The sequence below is a fragment of the Micropterus dolomieu genome, linkage group LG05 (genome assembly GCF_021292245.1).
Source record: "Micropterus dolomieu isolate WLL.071019.BEF.003 ecotype Adirondacks linkage group LG05, ASM2129224v1, whole genome shotgun sequence".
Taxonomy (NCBI): domain Eukaryota; kingdom Metazoa; phylum Chordata; class Actinopteri; order Centrarchiformes; family Centrarchidae; genus Micropterus; species Micropterus dolomieu.
Genome location: NC_060154.1, coordinates 26,436,558 through 26,456,513, shown reverse-complemented (window position 1 = coordinate 26,456,513; position 19,956 = coordinate 26,436,558). Strand labels below are relative to the sequence as shown.

The 19,956-nt window shown below is 43.9% G+C and overlaps 1 protein-coding gene across 2 annotated transcripts in view; it reads right to left on the bottom strand.

Moving 5' to 3' along the window:
* Positions 1-19,956, bottom strand: part of herc2 (HECT and RLD domain containing E3 ubiquitin protein ligase 2) — a 42,993-nt gene that overhangs the window by 12,753 nt on the left and 10,284 nt on the right. Inside the window, exons 17-66 of one of the 2 annotated variants that reach the window (XM_046050165.1) lie at positions 19,738-19,938; positions 19,293-19,521; positions 19,033-19,157; positions 17,680-17,858; positions 17,399-17,583; positions 17,120-17,275; positions 16,828-17,013; positions 16,357-16,533; positions 16,128-16,231; positions 15,886-16,036; positions 15,554-15,768; positions 15,310-15,442; positions 14,977-15,104; positions 14,601-14,796; positions 14,374-14,507; positions 13,866-14,042; positions 13,593-13,729; positions 13,243-13,394; positions 12,934-13,125; positions 12,647-12,834; positions 12,344-12,536; positions 12,064-12,246; positions 11,793-11,977; positions 11,370-11,517; positions 11,077-11,273; positions 10,681-10,911; positions 10,420-10,558; positions 9,993-10,139; positions 9,392-9,534; positions 8,996-9,263; positions 8,653-8,795; positions 8,439-8,537; positions 8,183-8,351; positions 7,941-8,066; positions 7,691-7,799; positions 7,469-7,608; positions 7,193-7,383; positions 6,977-7,082; positions 6,644-6,735; positions 6,383-6,558; positions 5,785-5,896; positions 4,838-4,919; positions 4,521-4,755; positions 4,006-4,183; positions 3,665-3,746; positions 3,245-3,416; positions 3,019-3,163; positions 2,364-2,589; positions 1,112-1,283; positions 293-476 (exon numbers count right to left, since the gene is read on the bottom strand). In XM_046050165.1, the coding sequence (XP_045906121.1) occupies positions 293-476; positions 1,112-1,283; positions 2,364-2,589; positions 3,019-3,163; positions 3,245-3,416; positions 3,665-3,746; positions 4,006-4,183; positions 4,521-4,755; positions 4,838-4,919; positions 5,785-5,896; positions 6,383-6,558; positions 6,644-6,735; positions 6,977-7,082; positions 7,193-7,383; positions 7,469-7,608; positions 7,691-7,799; positions 7,941-8,066; positions 8,183-8,351; positions 8,439-8,537; positions 8,653-8,795; positions 8,996-9,263; positions 9,392-9,534; positions 9,993-10,139; positions 10,420-10,558; positions 10,681-10,911; positions 11,077-11,273; positions 11,370-11,517; positions 11,793-11,977; positions 12,064-12,246; positions 12,344-12,536; positions 12,647-12,834; positions 12,934-13,125; positions 13,243-13,394; positions 13,593-13,729; positions 13,866-14,042; positions 14,374-14,507; positions 14,601-14,796; positions 14,977-15,104; positions 15,310-15,442; positions 15,554-15,768; positions 15,886-16,036; positions 16,128-16,231; positions 16,357-16,533; positions 16,828-17,013; positions 17,120-17,275; positions 17,399-17,583; positions 17,680-17,858; positions 19,033-19,157; positions 19,293-19,521; positions 19,738-19,938 (8,118 nt within the window). The remainder of the gene's footprint in view (positions 1-292; positions 477-1,111; positions 1,284-2,363; positions 2,590-3,018; positions 3,164-3,244; positions 3,417-3,664; positions 3,747-4,005; positions 4,184-4,520; positions 4,756-4,837; positions 4,920-5,784; positions 5,897-6,382; positions 6,559-6,643; positions 6,736-6,976; positions 7,083-7,192; positions 7,384-7,468; positions 7,609-7,690; positions 7,800-7,940; positions 8,067-8,182; positions 8,352-8,438; positions 8,538-8,652; positions 8,796-8,995; positions 9,264-9,391; positions 9,535-9,992; positions 10,140-10,419; positions 10,559-10,680; positions 10,912-11,076; positions 11,274-11,369; positions 11,518-11,792; positions 11,978-12,063; positions 12,247-12,343; positions 12,537-12,646; positions 12,835-12,933; positions 13,126-13,242; positions 13,395-13,592; positions 13,730-13,865; positions 14,043-14,373; positions 14,508-14,600; positions 14,797-14,976; positions 15,105-15,309; positions 15,443-15,553; positions 15,769-15,885; positions 16,037-16,127; positions 16,232-16,356; positions 16,534-16,827; positions 17,014-17,119; positions 17,276-17,398; positions 17,584-17,679; positions 17,859-19,032; positions 19,158-19,292; positions 19,522-19,737; positions 19,939-19,956) is intronic. The other variant, XM_046050166.1, reaches the window with a different exon arrangement.

Here is a 19,956-nt window from a genome sequence, read left to right as displayed (position 1 = left end):
ATTGCTATATTGTTCAGCCCTTTTTAAAGACCCATAATGAAAATGGAGAAAGTTGTTGTAGAAAACTTAGTAAGCCCTGTGAGAGTTTCTGGTGTTTCCAAATTGCTGATGGTTGCATCTGTACACCTACAAAAAAAGCTCATCGCATGATACAGTAAATCAGCAAAATACGCAGCAGAGGCAGCATGGGAACACCCTCACTGACATGTATAAAAGTATAAAATTGTGAATTTTTATAAACAGGGTTGGACTTTCTAAATTTAAGTCTTACTAAATATATTGAGTTCCTCACCTCTCCCTTCTTGTCTTGCCAGGGATTAGGGCTGACTCGTTCCTCTTCAGGCAGGACAGGAGGACCTTCTTCGTCACTCACGCTGGATGAGGACGAGGAGTCTGATGGGGGAACAGGTGAGCTGGAAGGACACTCTGCTGGCAGAATCATGCTGGCTGGCATCAGAGCACCGACCACTGCGTCCCTTGGGGAACACACAACACGTCCTGTCAACAGTAATACTGCCTAATGACAATAAACAGTGCCAGTCAGCACATTATTTAGGGAGGTCACAGAGTTTTATCTCAGCCTGTTCACAATTTATGCCTCAGCAGGGCGTCGCTCATCTCTAGTTTGCAGGATTTTAACTGGTGATAAACAAACAAGATGGTAATCCTATCACGATTCTATGCATGGCTGTACTGGCTACAGATGTAGAGACAATTTAAAGATTTTTATGATCAAAGCTCAGATATGCGTGGCATCTAGCTACATTACAGACTTTTTTTATCCTGTATTCTCTGCCAAGGTTCCTCTGACTCTCCAACAACCAAAATGTAAGATGTGCTTTTGTCACATTAATGTCCCAAAGCACCTACATCATACACACAACAGTTTGTCTTTTGCTAAACATTTGGTTGACTCTGTTTTCAGATATCTTTGTGTGTACAGGACATGTCATTTTTGCTTTTTATTTGAGGACTGAGAGTATAGAGCAACAAGAAAAAGAAAAAAGGAGAAGGGGAATAATGTGGGAAAAAGTCCTTAGCCAGACAGGTCTGCATCCTACACGTGTTCTGACCCACCAGGAGAGGATTTTTAAAACTTTAGACAGCATACCTCGCATACATGATTTGGAGGGCCGACAGCACATGAGACAGAGCCTGCTGTTTGGCCAAGTTGCCATCCAGACTGAGGAGGATCTTTGCCAGCGAGGGTCGATTAGGCTTCACGTTGCTCTGCCCGCTCATCTTGTTGTTCACTGCTGAGGAGTCAATGTCTGACTGGACGCCTGCAGTGTACAGCACCAGAACAATAAGACACACTGATAGTGATGTAAAGCACCCTAAACCAACTCTGGCATTTATGAGCCAGTTGCTGCCACCTCTCAATAAGAAGAGTAACTACAACAAGCCTCTAGATATGCAGATGTTAAATGCCCATGTCCCCCAGTCTACAGATAAAAAAAAAAAGCAATAGCTTCTGCAAGTCTGACAAACGTGCCACGTGCAGGCAATGAGTTTTACAAGGTCAGGCTTTTCTTTTATACAGCTGACTACATGTGGGCCCATATTCCATCCATCCATCGCCAACCGCTTATCCTGTGTACAGGGTCGCGTGGGGGCCCATATTTATCAAACTTAAAAGAATGACATTTAAGATTGCCAACTTCAAAGTGAACTGAGTGTAAAGAATAAATTACATATATGCTAAGGGAAACAACAGCCAGGGTTTACACAACATCTGCCAACTGGTCATTCTTTTCTGTTAAGAGAAATCCTCATTATCTCCAGTAGTAATTAACATAACAACAATCTAATATATATGTAATATACACATATTGAAATAGGGATAAAATAATAAGCAATTGGCTGAGATGGAAGCAAAAAGAAATGTTGAGTGCAGACAATGCAGCTCTAAAGGTGCTGTTTGCACCCATGACACATGCATAAAAATATAACAGAAAGTGGTATAACATCCAGTCAAATGTTCAAATCAAAGGCAAATATGATTGACTAAAACAACTCTATTCTGAATTATACATATTGCCTCAGCTAAGATATTATTCATCACGACCAATGATATTTTGTACATTCATTCCAAAACATGTGCAAAAGGCATCTTTTTTCCCCTTCCCAAAATTGAACTTTTAGCTGTTTGAGAAATACTGGCCGTAGTCTGACGATGACGGAACAGCTCCCCCTTGTGGACAAACTACAGTCTGCTAAACATATATAAATGCGAGAGTTTGTGAGAAACTTGTGAGCAGTTTCAAGAGCTGCTTCACAACTTAAAAAAAAAAAAACAATCATTACACCCACATCAGGATTGATAAAGACTGTTAAAAGTTTGCAAGGAAAGGGAGGGTTACCTAAATAGGATGCTCCGAGGGAGTCCCTGGCGGTCTGAAATAGTACTGGCTCATGAACTGAGGGTGTGGTCACATCCACCGTAGTCCAGGCCACACTGTGGGAGGAGCCACAGGCCACTCGGGTGATCTTCTGTCCATCCAGGCCCTGCACCAGGGTGGGCTTCCTGTTAACTGTGGTGGTGCCATTTCCCTGCTGCCCATGGTCATTGTCACCCCACGCAAACACCTGGCAGAGAAACACAACACCGTGACTGGATTTCATTTTGGTTGGTGTTTGAAATTGGAAAATCAACTTCCTTTCAACACTTTTAAACATACTGCTGAAATGTGTAGGAACCTTTTGAATGGGCCCAAAAGGCACCACGCCATGTACTCAATCATAACAACCTCTTAAAGTGGTCAAATATTGAGTAGCTGTCTCTCATCATAGGAAGTGATGTGCTAACATTATTAAATGTGTTCTGAGCGAAGGTATTATACAAGATGAAATAAGCTGTGTAACAGCAAAGGTCAGAGGTGCCAGGAAAAGTAAGAGTCAGAGTGGATCAATAAACTCAGGAGGAGAAAGTCACATCTGGAACAGAGCCATGGCAGTAAATGAGCAGAGTGCCTGAACGTGCTCTGGTTTATAATGATGATGGAGGTCAGTACAAACCTGTCCTGCGTCTGTAACAGCCAAACAGTGCAGTGCTCCAACAGCAACATGGACAATCTTTTTGCCCCTCAGTCCCTCAACCATCTGGGGCTTCCGCACATGGACGTCGGTACCATGGCCCAATCGGAAATAGTCGCCTTTGCCCCTGTTTCAAAACAAGCTGTGAACACTCGCTGTATAAAATAAAATGACGCATGATCACATACAGGCATTGTATCCATCTTACCAGGTCCACACAACTCCAGATTTAGTAAGAGCCAAGGAGAACTGTGCTCCACATTCAATTTGGCAGACACCCTGTCCGTTGAGCCTCTCTATGTTCTGGGGGATGTTGCAGCCCTCACTGCCTCCACGACCCAGCTTTCCAAAGTCCCCATCACCCCAGGAGAACACCAACCCTGATAAACATAAAAACATACATTACAAACTACAAACTAAGCCAAAAGAAATCTTCTACGGAGTATGGGAAGTATTTTGCGGATTCTTAATTGTTAACAAGGACGGTTTTCTTCACATCCAAGGCTGACCAAAATGCACTGTGCAACAATGAAATACAAACACTGAGATTAACACAAAACATGCGTCTCTAGTGCTACTAGTGGTCTAAATCTCCACAGGATACCTCTGAGTACATTAACAGAAATACCTTCATCAGTGAGGGCTAGAGTTTGAGCATCCCTGCTCCCACAAGCCACCTGGATAACGCGGTGTCCCAGAAGCACTTTTACCTAGATGATGAAGACACCGCAACCGGGGTGCATTGTCAGTTTATACCCTTCACAGCAACATCATAAACAAATCCAGTTCTACACATGGTACAGTGAGTTACTGGGGGTAAATGTTTATCTTTCTTTAGGGCAACCTGATGATGAAAAATGTCTTCTCATTGCTTTATATGCTTTATATATCAAGTCTGCTGCCATTATTTTCCCCACTGCAGTCTCCCTGTAAAGTAAAGAAAGGGCTGAGGTAGAGATACAGACATACCAGTTTAGGCCTCAGCTGAGTGGTGTTGTCCCCATGTCCAAGGCGGCCATATTCCCCCAAACCCCAGCTGTACAGCTCCCCACTGGAGGTGATTGCCGCACTATGAGAGCTTCCACAGGCGATGTCGCGTATGCGCTTGGTCTTTAGTGCCTCAATCAAACGAGGCTTGTCACAGTTCCTAAGGTGAATAATAATACTTTCATTTTTTTCGTTTAATCACTTCATTAGAAAGATGTCCACAACACTGTGCCGTCAGAAATACCTTCTGAATTAGGAATTCACATCCTGGACAATTATGACATGATATTATGTAAAGTAAAACAGCAATTCAATTATCAACAGCTAGACGGCCAACAAGACAGTGAAATTGATGTGCTGGAGTTGGAAAATGAACTTGTGAAGTCAGGATCTATGTCACCAATTTTGAGAATACCCAAATTGAGAAAAGGCATAGTAATGATATAACCGCATATTTCTCTCCAAGATTTGTGCAGTATCTGCGCAAGATAACATACATTCTGCTGAAGTGTCCCAGTTTGCCATCGTCTCCCTCTCCCCAGGAGAAGACCTTCCCGTCCACAGTCAGGGCCATGGCATGGCGCCCCCCAGAATGCACAGCAACCTTCTTCACCACGTAGTTACTGAGTGCGGTGATCTGACGGGGGATGGGGATGGTCCCACTGGACAGGCCCAGGCCTAACCTGCCATTAGTGGCCTCTCCACACGCGGAAATCTTCCCCTCGACAGTCACTGGAACAGTAGCACAACGGTTACACACGCCATATGTGCATGTTATAAAAGAACGTCAACTCCAAAAACATTTATCGCTCACCTGCAAAGAGGCTTTTGGAGCCACCGGCCACTTGCACCACGTTGAGTGCAGAGAGAGTTTCAGAGAAGGAGGGCACCTTGATCTGTGAAGGACGAACAAAAAGTGATTAGAGAATGGAGCAGCTTCTGAGCTCCTCCCACAGGCTCAGACCAAGGACGTGTCTGCTCCCCTCTGCTCTACACTGCTGGTCATAGTGTTTGACACATCCACAAACGCGCTTATCATACAGTTTGCACGCACTGTTACACAACACGACAGAGAAGGGGCCTGGGTGGCAGATCCGATACGTTGGGGTCACTTGTGGAAAGTACATTTACTCGTGTTTTGATTAAGTTTTAAGGATTTGTCTTCCCATTTTTCTCTACTTTAAACTTCTACATTTTAAAATGGGAAATACACCTGCCATAGTTTGCAGGTGAAGCTTTTACATTCAAAACATTATCAGCTTTAACGGATACATGGTTATAGATTGAACTACCTGATAGCATAGTTAAAATTACCTCCATCTTGACCTGCTGTAACATCAAAATGTTCCTTACATGTTAAAGCAGCAGTGATAATAATCCAATGACTTAAAAAAGAACATAACGTTCTGAAAGACAACCTTTGATACTTACATTACATTTATTAATTCAATTAATTATTATTTAATACAGTACATTTTGTAATAATGTTTTTTTTAATACTCTTTTAATTGTAATGGAGTACTTTTAGAGCACGGTATCGCCATTTTTACTTGAGTAAAGGATCTGAATACTTCTTCCATTACGGTAGCAGCAAATATAGTGACTGGCATCTGGTGAGAAAAACACTTCAACAACCAATTCATCTGTAAGGCAAGTGTTGAGTAAAGCTCAAACTACCTTTGTTTCCCCATAATGGAGATGAACTGTGGCATGTAAAACATGAAAAAATACACAAAAGTGTAAATACAACAAAAGCTGCACCTTAGAACCCTTGAGTCCTCCCAGCTGGTCCTTGTCATTCAGCCCCCAGACGAACACTTTGGTCCTGATGGTGGCTGTGGACTCCAATCCTGATGACTTCTTCCGAGCAAGGCTAAACGCCAAAACAAAAAAACACCCAGTGAGATTCTGGATATGAACTCAAATGATCGTCATTTTAATTTTCTTGTCTTGATTGTTTCAAATGTTTAAAAAAAAACAAAAAAAAACACAGCGCATAAACATAGCTGCACATTTAATTTACACTAACAGATCAAACACACTCTTTATGTAGCTTAATGTTCCTCAACCACGGTAATATTTCATTATGGCATTAAGCAATGCATCTGTGAGCATATACATATAAATCTATTCAGGTATATCAGAAGACACAGGCTCTACAGTCTCAATTTACTGGTTCACTTATCAAACTCCAAAAATGCAGAATGAAATAACGACGAGCTGATTAGCCTGCATCAGTGCTAACCCCCTGCCACAGGTATGCTTGCTAAAGATGAGGAAAACATCTACAATTGCACCGCAAATACTCATTCAAGCATTTGACAATCCAGCACTGAACAATGATTATTTCCACCCATACCTCCCAGTGGCAGTTTTGTCATCATCCTCTTCTTCATTGTCAGACGCCAGGAAAGGGACTGTGGCCAGGTCTTCATCCTCTGCTCTGATGCGCCCCACGATGCCAAGTCCATGAATCTTGCAGTCTATACCAGAGCTGCGGCACTGCTTGATTGCAATCTCAATGTATCTGTGATACTGGGGGTGGGAAGATATCATTTGCGTTATTACAATGACAATTTTTAAAGCAATAAACATCGACTAGAAGTCTTAGCCTACCAACCTCAGTACAGTCACTAAGGAGAAGGACAGTGGTGTCTGTTGGATTTATGTTAATTGTCTTCAGCTCAATCAGGTTGTTCAAAGAGCTTCCACCTGCACATTAAGAAAAATACATTCCTTATGATGTTAAAAAACAATTAAACACTACTTATCCTTTTTCAAGAATGTAAAAAACACCATGTTGTTTATACTAGAGGAACAAAAGCAAACAGATTACAACGGCAGAATACAATTGTCTAATGGCAAAATTACATAGCATCTGTCCTAATAAAAGGGCAACAAAATACCCATGTTGGTTAATTTTTAAAAGAACAACATCATAAGTTTAACTCACCTGACACCACCACTAGTGAGGGCATGTAGCTGCTGTCCGCTGGGTCCACGATCATCTTCAGCCTGTGCACAAGAACGTCTGGGAAGAGCTCCAGTCGAATCCAGTGCTGCAGAGGAAACAATGACAGATCCTGTCAGGTGATGCATTACACTTCAATAAAGCTAAACTAAATAGACTGTCATCCAGCTTATTAGATTTTGCTATTTAATCTCCTACCTTTCCCTGCGAGCCGGAGGACTGCCAACACTGATCACTGCAGTCAATGAGGCGTGACGCCTGGTTTACGGAGGATGAGACATTGAGGCTCTTGACAGCACGCGACCAGTCATCAATCAGCATCCCGCGCTGGCTGCTGTGATGCTTCTTGAGCTGTTTTCCTGAGCGGCCGCAGATTGCCGAAGACTGGCCTGATTGTGGGGAAGATGAACGACAGGTTCACACACATGCAAACAGAAGCACAGCGGTTGCTATCTGGGTGAACGTGTGACTAACCAGGCTCGTTGATTCTGCCAAAGAAATGTCTGATTTTGTGTTTGCGGGTCTTGAAGCAGTTTTCACAGAAGTCAAAGTCATCACAGTTCCTGCATTTGAACCTGGCGCCGTTTATAGGGAACATCTGACAGCCATCACACCTGCAGATAACACAAGTTGCATCTGAACGACTTGGTGAGATACGCAGTTAACTGGGCAGACAGAAACCTTAAACGTACATACCTCACACCAGGGTGAACACTGGGCACCAGTTCCATTTCAGACAACAAGCCAGTCCAGTGGGACTGCTGAGGGAAGTCTACTATCACATCCTTCCCATTGGCACTGAAAGCTAAAACAACCAGTTAGTCCATTAGCACAGAAAACAGTACATTCAGCTAACAGCATCTTTAATGAGGGTGTTTGTTAAAATTATAAATTGAACAAAAACCGGAGAAGATATTCAATTTATAAGCTACAGAGAATGATTTACCTTTCACAACCCCAACACTCCTGTGAGTGACGGAGCCCCATTTGTACTTTGGCGTGGTGACTGTGGGCTTCACCCTCACTTTGTCACCAATCTTTATATGGGAAGGCGAACTTTGTGGTGGGAATCCTGGGTAGGGAGAAAAAGCAAATAATGACCCAAAACATGGCAGAGGGAGGGAAGAGAAAACATGCTGGCAAGGTTTACCCAGAACTACTCAGGTCACTAAAATCACATATGCTCACCAAGCAGCTCGATGTGGATGTAGCGGACCCAGTACGTTCCTCCTTTCTGCTGCCAATCACACTGCACATTTAAGTCATGAAGTCCATCTCTGTCCAACTTGATCACTTTGCCGACATCTCCGTCGTACACTTCCTCGTACGTTCTGCAGCACTTCACCATCATCCCCACCTGCAGAGTAGTCAGCGATCTATCAGACTTGTGTCACATTTCTTTGAGGGCTTTTTAGATAATCGTTTAAAAGGCCACTGCTCTTACCTGAATGTTCTCTCTCACATACACAGCATAATCATCGTTGCTTTGGAAATCTGATCTCTTCTTAAATGTCTGGCTTTCCGTCACCACTGCACCTGGAGGCTAATGTTACACACAGGCAATATTACATCTAAAGCTATTTATAAATCAGGTCGTGAGGAGAATTTGACAGGCCGTGCATTATTGAGTGGCAGAAATAAAAGAGAAAGTAATGTACCACAGGGAATGTTGGCTCGGCCTCCTCCAGCTCCTCCAGCACCTCTTCATCCGAGTATTCATCTGACACAGTGTCGGCATCTGACAGCTCAGTCACATGAATGTCTGGATGGTCCAGCAGCCAGCCCACCAGAGCCTCAACACCTGAGGTACATGCTCAATTACTCTCCAGAAGTAGATCTCAAAACATTACATCACATAGTGACACTAATATAGCAGACACATTGCTGCAGTGACAGCTACAGACTTTTAACAAGAGTTAAGAGTGACAAGAGCTTGGAAGTTTTACAAGCAAGCATTCTGATGTATTCACAAATTCAGGTTTGTATCTTATGAAACGATACCTGGGACCCCAGATGCACTGCCTGTCGTTCCAGACAGCGACTTCAAGGCAAACTCGATGTTTTTCCGTGGGAATCCCATCTCCATAAGCTGGAGAACTATGGGTAAGGGAGGGACAGGGGAGGTCTTCTGCTTCTTCTGTTTGGGAGGTCGGACATGTTGTATGGTGACAGGTGTTGTGGCCTCACTGGAGCTGCTGTCCTCAAACAGTGGAGAGGATGGGTGGGCGGATTCCACAGCAAGGTACTGACACACAGCCAGAGCTGCAGCCTAAAAATATACACAGCAATACACAGATAATGCTGACGTCAAACCGAATATACTAGCTCTAATGTATGCAACGTTACCACTGACAATTACTTAACACCGGGTTACTAAAGAAAGGTCTACAGACTCACCTCCATCTCTTGCCTGTCAAAAATGGCTTTGATAGGGGAGGGCTGGGTGGCAGCGGACAGCAGCTGCTGCAGGAGGATCAACGGAGGCAGGGGACCCTCAGGGGACAAGTCTCCCACATCAGGAGATGACACGACTGGATCCTCTGCAAACAAAAAAATAAGTTCTGTTTATAAAACAATGTTTGTCTCTAAACTCTGATCAGCAACTTCATTTAGATCCACATAATCTCAAGGAATCCTCCAAAGTGTGCAAGGTAAGCAAACTGGTTCATCAGACACTGATAAGTTTGTCCTCCCACACAGTAGCTGCTGTATCAGAATAATTTGCACTAATTGTGCAAACTCATGACCAAATGTCCATACAGTGCACTCACTGGGAGCTGTGATGTTGCCCCAAAGCAGCAGAAAAGTTGCACATTGCACTTCATTAGGCCCAATAATTATGTTTATTGTAATGTATATGTTATTGGAATTAATCACCATTAACCACCATTTTCAATACAACTACAGCACTAAACAGCATTATTTTCCTCTAAAGACTGTCCTGATTAACTTTCCAGTTCCACTTTCAAACAGAACCCTTCACTGGGTGAGGTCTTACCACTGGGGTTGGGTCCTATGTCCACAACTGCCGGCTGGGAGAGGATCTGCCTGAGTTTGTCCTGATGAGAGAGCAGAGCCCGTGATGCCTTTAAAATATACAGCCTCAGCTGCTGGCACCGCAGCAAATGGATGTCCACCTGGTCAGCTGGAAACACAATAGGTTTGATTAATTCCACTGGACTAGACCTTAGGCTCTGAACATCAAATCAAAACATCCTCCACCCCTTAAAACCTTCTGTCGTAGTCATTATTAAATGAGACAAGGTATCATTTATCATAAGAACATAGTTGTACATATTGCCAGGGCACAATACCAGACATTAGTCTAAATACAGTTAATGTTTTTCTTTAATTTATGTTTGAGTCATATGAAAGACCATCAAGCCTACAGCATCTGTGTTGTGTTTCCCCAGGAGGTTCTGTACCTGTAAGCCCTCGACTAAGCGACTTCTTCATGTGTTGTTTCTCCAGTTTGCTTCCAGCCAGGCTGACCAGCTGGGCCCAAACCGCCAGCATGGGCTCAGTGAAGGGCAGGTTCTGCACACTGAAGGATACTACAGGCATCTGAGCAAAATGACAACAACAACAGAAAGTCAGTGTTTTGTTGTCTAATAAACTTAAAACATAAAAGTAAAGCTAATGTGCTAGTTGTACATGCACATACAAGAATAGAAATGATTCCATACCGGTTTGAGATGGCTGAGCAAGCAAACCCTGCAGGTCCTCATCTCGTGAAATTGGACGGTGATGCGTCCTTTTGGGGTGATTCGAGTGACTGTTCCCTCTCCATATTCCTCATGAATAACTTGGCCTCCTAGTCTGAGTCGCCCATCAATTCCTCCAATGACTGCCAGCACTGCCATCAGACTGCCCACTCTAGGACCCTCAGAATCAGGGAAATACTCCTCCAGGAAACACTAGAGAAACAGAGAAACTATAATTTTACAATCACCCTTTAACTGATTTTATCAATGAAGCAAGAATGAAAGCACTAGTGTGGATTAACGTTTCACTCACTCACACACACACACACACACACACACACACTCTAAGTGAATCCATAATACTGCAATAATTCTTACTGCTTCAGACTGGCAGTCTGCCATAACATCTCCAATGGAGCTCAGCTGAGCGTTGATGTAATCGTTTATCATGCTGTTCCACTGGCCAAGAGAGTGCAGAGTGCGAAGGACAGTGACAATCTCCTCAGCCAGTGTGCTGCTGTGAGTGGCTGTAAGAGATGCCTGAGGGCGGGATTTCTTCCTTCGCAGGGAACCCTCTGTGCAGAGAAAGAAGGAATTTAAAAATACACAGAAAAAAAACCAAACACCAGATTTCCACTAAGACCCTGATTATTATTCTGATATTACCATACCTCGGAGAAGTGGCAGGTCTGAGGAGCAGGTGCTTAGCAGGCTTCCCAAGAAGTTAAACAACTTCTCCACCAGGAACTTCATGTCCTGAGAGCGCTCCGTCTTGTCCCACGAGGGCAAGACTGCCTGCAGGAGACGTAGTGCTAGGATCTGGAAACAGTGGAAGTGTAGTGTTATTTTTCAGCCTTCTTTCTTTGAACAGTTGGTCAAATGGTGTCTATTCTGAAAAATTTGCCTCCTTAAGGTCTCTTAACTGTATTTGGCTTTTTAGTACATCCAACATTGCTGAACTTTCAAATAACTTTCAAAAAAGCCTCCTACAACAATACACAAGTCCCATTCAGTGAGGTTCTTGCTCCTTTTATAAAAATTTCAACAAGCATTCAACAGTATCACAGCAAGCACATCTGACATTATTATCCCACCTGTCTCTGCAGAGTAATGGCATTGAAGGATTGGTGTCCCTCGACAATTCGGATGAGCAGGCTAATCCATGCAGAGGTGCTGAGCGTGCTGCACATCTGGGGCATGAGGGCGATGCTGCGTATGAAGCCCAGCGTACCCCAACTCCTGTGCTGCTCCCGAGAGACCAGTCTGTGGGAGTGACAGCCTGACAACAAAGATGGTTCAGTTTAGGATAAGACACTACCAAACAACATGATACAATGCTCTTTATCAGCATGACGGGTCATCTACCTGACTTGTCATTAGCTCCACTTTCCACAAGCATCCTCAGTAGCCCACAGAGGGTCCGTGTAGCGTCTGTTTGCAACACCTCTGCATAGATCCCAGCTGATAGAGACAGTGTCTTCAGCAGGTTGACTGTGCTGGTTAGCATCATCGCTGTTGGGTGGCTGCTCTTTTCCATCAGGTCACCTTCTGTGATGAAGACAGGAGATCGTAAATGTCATTATTCGAACCTCACATTTTGCTTCTAGTTATGGTAACTTGTCCTGAGGCAGTATTGTGAACTGACCTGTGTCATCTTCTGTGTCTGAGTCCTCCATGGGGGGCTGGGCAGCAGGTGGTGGCTCAGCCAGTTTCAGGTCATATTTGCCCTCTTTGCCCATCCTGTAGGAGTTGGTGCTGCTAGTATCCCACTGGACCCTGATCCAGCCATCCTCGCCCAACTCCCCAATGACCCGACCGAGACCTGGTGATGGACCGTCCTGGAAAGAGTACACACATGGTCAAATACTAAACACCAGGCTTTTCATTCCTGCTTTAGTTAGTAATAACAAAACAAACCTGAAAGTGACTGTAAAATGGATTCGGATACCTGATCTCCCCATTTCCAGTCGACTCCCCTCATAACCCTGGTGCCTATCTTCATCATGGCAGCCAGCTCAGGGCCGGAGGCAGGTAGGGGGGCGGGGGAAGCCTCCTTTCTGGACTCCTCCAGTACTGTGGCTGACCCTCCGAGGGCACATAAACTCAAGTCCTCCTCACTGCTGTCTGTGCTGGGCCCTGGAGATACAACAATAGAAGAGACATCAAACAACTTCATCCACCAATGCCCGCCTCTATTCTAGATTACCTGTATGTATTTGACTGGACAGTACTCACCTATGAGCCGGAGTATACTCTGTGTGAGCGCCAAGATACCAGAATTTAGCAAGAGACTGAGGCTGTTGGACCCATGTTTCAGGGACAGCATGTGTACCATGGACAGAAGGAAGCGGGCCTGCGGAATGGTGCCAAGACTTGGTCCCGCTGGGTTCTCATTGGTGATGGTCTGCAATGGAACGGGCTGCACACCTGGTTACAAGAACAGGTGACAATACTGTTAGACTGTTTATAACGATATGTAATGATATTATACTAGTATCAGATTAGTTTTCGGAGACGAACCAGCCGTATAACCACGCTACTTACCGAGCTCTTTGAAGCGGGCGCTTGCCTCGAGGAGGATGTTACGAACATTATGGATGGCCCAGGAATACAACTTGCCAAAGGTCACCTCCAAAAGCATGCGGTTGAAGGGAGGGATCAGATCCACGTCCTTCAGGCAGTCAGACAGGGGCTCTCTGAAAAGGAGAGTTGAAATATTAGAAGGTTTAATACCAGATGCCATCAATACATCAATATTAGTGGTTTTTGCTAAGCTGTCGCACAAAATCACATGAACTGATTGCATGATGTCCACTGAATTATCATATTTTAATACAACAACTACGATAGGAAATTTCTTCATATATACATAAACTGTTATATAACTGACTTACCCAATGTTGGTCCCTTCTGGTATGACCCTTTGCCAGCCACAGAGCATTGCATACTGCACAGACGGCAGCAGGAAGCTTTTGGAGGCCAACTTCAGCATGGTGTCGATGCCCTCGAGTCTCACCTCAGCCCTCTCCAGCTACGATGAAACACAGTTAACATCAATGAAGCATTTTCACCACTTTAACAGATAGAGTAAATTATAAACATCCTGCTGTCCCTTTTTTTTGCAGACTACTTGTGAAGTCAGTGATGATCTTGTTGTTTGCAGTCACCTGTTTGAGTAGACACTTTCTCATCTTCTCTACATCCAGGGGCTCCTCTTTTAGTGCAAACTCCACTATGGTGGCCATAAGGCTGGACTGAGAAAAGACACCCTGAACACTGTGTTTCAGCCACCGGTACTTCTGGACATTGGCCACAGTGTTTAGAAGCGGATGCCACTTGTCCTGCTGTAATGTAAGAAAACAAAACGGGAATGTCAAACTGTACAACCACTGTGTTGTTTGCATTTTGACTAGACATGCAGCAGTGTTAAGTGCAGTGCAAGAAAACTAATATACCAAAATATATACTTGGGCTAAACCCTTCACCTGTAGGAAACGAAATGGGATTCAATACCAGTCTGCATTCCCAGTGAGGCCTAATGTATGTTTATAATGTCAAAACTGGCCAACAAGCCATTGAGAAGATGATCATTTGAAGAATATAAATCTGGGGAAATTATTTATCTTGTATAATATTTTTGTGAAATGTTCCAATAATCACACCCCATTAAACTACCTTGGTTGTCCTGCTAGTGGGTGATTTCCTGTCAGCTGGTGTGGGGCTGATGTGGACATTAAGTTCTTCTTCATTGGTCCCTTCGTTCTCCAGCTTTGGCTCTTCTATGTCAGCAGACTCTGACTTCTTAGGCACTAAAAAATATAGATTACATTTAAATTAATAAATCGGTTGTATGTGAAGAAAATAAAACTCAATCACTGTGTAGTACGTTTTGAATAACCCACCTCTTTTTTTCCTGCGGTCCCTGATGAGTTTCTGGGTGATCCTCCTCCAGCGGGGCTGAGAGCTTAGCAGCTTCAGTTTGGACACTATAGACAGGTCGTTGCTCACAGCTGGACGCAGCTCATTAAAAAGGAAGCGCAGACGCTCTATGACAGGTGCGCACACCTCCTTGTAAGAGCGACCTTGTTCCTGATGAGTCTAAAATAAGTGGGACAAAGCAAACACACCATTAAAAGCCCCATTCTTCTCTGTTTTTCTATTTTGTATCACAAATTACGTATAACAATCTCCACTGAGGAATTAAACCAAGTTCTTCTGTTTTGTTATCATGATGCCCATGATCTATTATAGTACACAAGTTACGAGCAGTAATCATACCTTGATTAAAGAACACTTTGCTTGGTAGACCATGCGGCACACATCAATCACAGATTTAGGGAGTGACCTCTGTTTCCCCTGGTCCACACCCAAGGCACACTGACTGACAAGTGATAGAGCAATATGACCTGTGACAGGAAGAGATTTCAAGTGCAAATCATTTCAAATGTCAAGACTTGCTTAGAAACAGCTGTGAAAGTGCAGAAAGGAAATATTTCAGTGCATCTCTGCACAGCTGATAACAATGAAAAGCCCATTTCAATGGCAAAGTGAGACAAATTTAGCTCTTAATTCCTCCTAAAACAGCCTGTCTGAGACCAGTTGCTAGGTTACCGAGGTCTTGATGTTTGAGCAGGCAGCAGAGCAGCAGGCGGCCAACTTCCTCCACAGGGTGTTCCGGTGGGAAGGTGATGGGTGTAATAAGATGGTACTGCTTACAGCAACGCTCTATTTGGCATAGAAAGTCCTATAATGTAAAAACAAAAACAAAGCATGAAACCATGAGTACACCCTTCAGCTTCACGGCTACTGTGCAGCTATGTCGTTTGCTTTTGAGTCATTGTTGTCTTGCCTGTACCTTCACAGTGTGGTCCTGAGTGTTGTTGTCAGCTATGGCCTGCAGAAAAGGCTGTGCGTGGTCGCTGAGTGTTATTCTTCGGGAGTAGAGTTTGGCCTTGTCTGGAGTGGTTGTACCCAGGGAGCTGCAGTGGTCTTCATCCTTTTCTTCATTGTAGTTATAGTGGATCTGACTGGTCTGCAGGCCCCCAGAGAAAATGGAGGACTGGAGCCATTCTGTGCAGAGAGATAAACAATTGATGTTAAAATTTAAACCAATTAAAATGCAGACATCTTTGTTTTTTTAAACGAGGTTGCTTTAAAATTTTTTTTAAAAAAAATCAATGAACCCACTGGCACATTCAATCTCCATGGGGGACAGGGGGGTGCTCTTGGCCAGGTACGAGGCGTGCAGACCCAGCAGCAGCCCCAGGTTCCTCTCCGTGTCAATAAGCGGGGAGGAGAGACTGCTGAGGTCTGGCGTGGTGACTGTCTCCTGATTAGGCTGTAGATGATAGAACATAAAAATATCAAAAGGCTAGAACCAGTTGTGAAAAATTTTGAAAATATGTGTTGGGATTTGGGATAGTTGGTACCTCCATATACTGGCCAACACAGAAGGCCTGCATTGACTCCCTGGTGTCCTCAAACTGCAGAGCAGCTTCCAAAGCAACCACTGGGTCTTCTCCTGCAAACTGGGCTGTAAAAAGAGAAGAGAAAAAATGCAATGATATTTGGCATTAGTCATGAGGATTAAAGATTAATCAAATGAAGAGCTTGGAAATAAAAATTAAGTTCAAATTTATTCTGACTGGCAAACCTTACCGAGGATACTGTTTCCTGTTAGTGACTGGGACTGAGCCTGGAAGTCCTTGATGTCATAGACCTTTCCGTCAATGACTGTCCAGAAGCCACCATCTTTGTTGTGGTTCTCCAGGTCAGCCTTGCGAATGAGGGAAACCTCTTCGTTGTTCTTTGAACTTTGCCCTGTGAAGAACGACCCTGCCACAGCAGAAAAAGAGCTAGTTACATTCTAAAACACAATGCAGTGAAGAGCACCTAATCTAATAAAAAGTTTCACTTTCAATTATGGGTTTATAATTATTTCACATCACTAAGAGGGCAGCGATTGTGCAGTGGATACGACACATGCCTTTGGTATGAGAGACCCAGAGGCGTGCAACCTCTGACATATATAGCAATTTTAATTTTTATCCAAAATTTAATTTTGGATAAAAACGTCAGCTAAATGAGTTATTGTAAATGTAACATTGTAAGAAACAATTGGTGTTATACCCATAATGCCTGGCCAGGCCAGATCCTCATTATCGTCCCTCTCATGTCCTGGGGCCAGGTGGTTGAAACGGTCGAGGTGCTCCAGGAGTCCAGCCAGGAGAGGGATAGAACCAGTCTCCTGCATTAGACCTGCATCAATGGTGAGGAGGAGGACGATGGACACCACTAACTCAGGCAGCAGCACTCCTATTGAAGAAGAAACAGCGAGGCATCCATAACTGTCCCACAAGTGCCTTAAAAAGGTATGCATGCAATTCAGGCTGCACATAAGTACTTCTGAGAGAGGGATTACCAGTTAGATCTCCTTCAATAACACGAGAGACTTCAGCAAAGTGGCGGCGACCGGTAGAGGCAATACTTGTTGCCACTGGGAGGATGTCTCCGATGTGAGTACACAGCAGGGCGATGTACTTCTTTAACAGGGAACCAACACCAAGAAGCTCAGGATCTGAAAAAACAACATAGAGATCTAATACTACCCATCTAGAGCTCATTTTCAAACTTGATAGCTATTTACTCTGGATGTCTGTATTACAACAGAAAAAAATTTGGATTGAAATACATGACTCACTGTATCCATTAACATTCTCTGTGCCGTTGACACCCAGGTACAGTTTGCTAACCAGCAGCCTCTGGAAGCGCAGCAGCAGATCCAGAGACGCAGAGCGTTCCTTGCTGACATGCTCTGCCTCTAAATAGTTTGAGATACGCCGAGCAACATCCTTCAGCCTTGCGATGGTCTGGGAGGCGATGTTCCTGCAGAAATTAAATGTGTTAGTCTGCTAGCTGGCAACAAGAAGGTACTCTGTATAGAGGCGTAAGTGATGCATGAATCGGGCAAAGAGCGGTTACCTCAAAAGCTGCTGCACAAGCTGCACCAGAGGCAGGCTTTGCTTCCCCGCTGACTCGTAGATGCCTGTGTTGATGAGGTCTTTGTCCAGCATGGCGCGACAACGATGCATGGTGGAAGCATTTGCCTCCTGCTCGTCAATCTCCTTCTCTTTCTGAGCCTCCTTCTTGGCTTCAATGTCCTGTCATGAAAAAAAATTACAAAGTGTTATTCTTTCATCTAGTGAGAGGCTTATTTCAGGAGTTTAGGGATGTGGATACAGGAAATTTTAAAGAGGTGGTATTATGCTCATTTTCAGGTTCAAAATCTTATTTAGGGGTTGTACCAGAACAGGTTTACATGGTTTAGTTTTCAAAAAACACCATATTTTTGTCATACTGCACATTGCTGCAGCTACTCTTTTTACCCTGTGTGTTGAACGCTTCGTTTTAGATATGGAGTGATACATCTTGCCTCTACATGATCTTTGTTGGGAGTTGTACATGCGCAGTTTTAGGATTACTAGCCAATCAGAAGCAGAGAAGGGCGGGTCAGTGAGAAGCTGGTGAACATGACTTCGGTTCAGCTGTATATGTTCCCGTTACCAGCTTAGCAACATGGACTGGAGCAAGAGTTTCAGAGTGGTGAGTTATTAATCTGTAACAAATGTATCTTTCATCCATAAAGTTTTACCTGAGCTCTGTCTCTACATCACAGTAACAACTTTATGTCCATTGACTGCCTGGAGGGGAAGGGGAGAGGAGAGGTGTGTGCTGCAGCACACTGTTTTTCCAACGGTGTTTTTGAGGGCGTGTCGGAGTAGCCGCTTGGCGAGCGTTACATGAGGCGCATTTAGCTTTCATCCCTTTGATGTGACAGGGATCAAAGGGAAGCAGCTGGACTAAAAACAAGCTGTTTTAAAGCAGTTCAGAGCAGAGTTTTTTGTGGGAGATGGGATCTCCCTTTGGGCTGGACTTTGGGCTTTTTCACTTAGCAAACCTGTTACATGCACAAAAAAGGTATATAACTCAATAAAGGAGAGGGAAAAAGCCAAAAAGCACAATACCACCTCTTTAACATTTTATATTTTGTATTAGTTGTAAGATTACAATAGTATAGAAGACAAGAAGACATCAAATTCAATATGTCTCAAAGTTAAGCCTGACTTTAGCAATACACATTTAATTTAATAATACATTTGCCCAATTGCCCAGAGATGGGTAAGTGATAAGAAATTTAATAAAAATTCAACTTAAGCTGAATCTCAGTCAAAACAAATCTTTATCTACATGTTATTATACAACATGAAAAAGTACTGCTGCCATGAATAAATTATGTAAGAGAAGAGTGATGAGTCATGCATTTAACACACTAACCTGTATTTCAGCAGTGATGGCTGCATTCAGAGCAGATTCCAACCCTCCATCCGCCATTAAGCTGCTGACCAACAGGTCAATCATGAAGCGACGTCCAGGGCTCACACTCATCTCATTTCCAGATGCTGGAAAATAAAATTCAATTAAAACCTCAGTGTCCCCAGTCCCAACCATTTTTGCACTTCATGTCAAAATCAACAGTTGGACTATTAAGTACGGTTACTGTGTTTAATCAGTGTTAGCAAATGATTTGCACTCACCAGCATTAGGCAGAAGTGAGGATAATGCCCTTGCCCTTTCCTCGGCAGTGGGGAGCAGCACTGACCAGCCACTTTGGAGAACTGCTTGTGCAGCTGCTTGCACAGTATTGAGCACCCCAGCATTGCTAGCTAGTACTACTACAGTTTGTTTGAGGTTGTTAAGCAGCACACTGCCAAGCCCCAATCCAAGCTCCTCTGGATCCACCTGGTTACTGATGGCTGCATGGAGCTGAGGAGGGAGGTTTTAGGTATATTATGATCAGCAGTCCAATTAGTCTACTGTTGCAATGTTACAAATGATTAGGCACAATCATGTGTGGCAAACTAGAGATGAGAGAAGGTGTGGCGATGCCAAACTTCATTGTTGAGAGAATCTAAAGCTGCGACGAGCACAAAAAAATTACACATGTAATGAAACATCAACTGTTGACTGACAGTTGCCTACCTGGAGCCTGAGCAGGTTGAGTGTGGCGACTACCATGCACTCCTTCTCCTGCGGGGGAGGCCAGTCTGAGCTGCCGTCCATCCCCTCGCTGACCTGTCGCAGGAGTAGGTCCAGCTGCTCAAAGGACATGGGGCAAACATCGACTACAAAGGGCACACGGAGCCCAACAGACCACTCTGAGCACGATGACCAGGCGAAGCTCTGAAAACAAACAAGTGT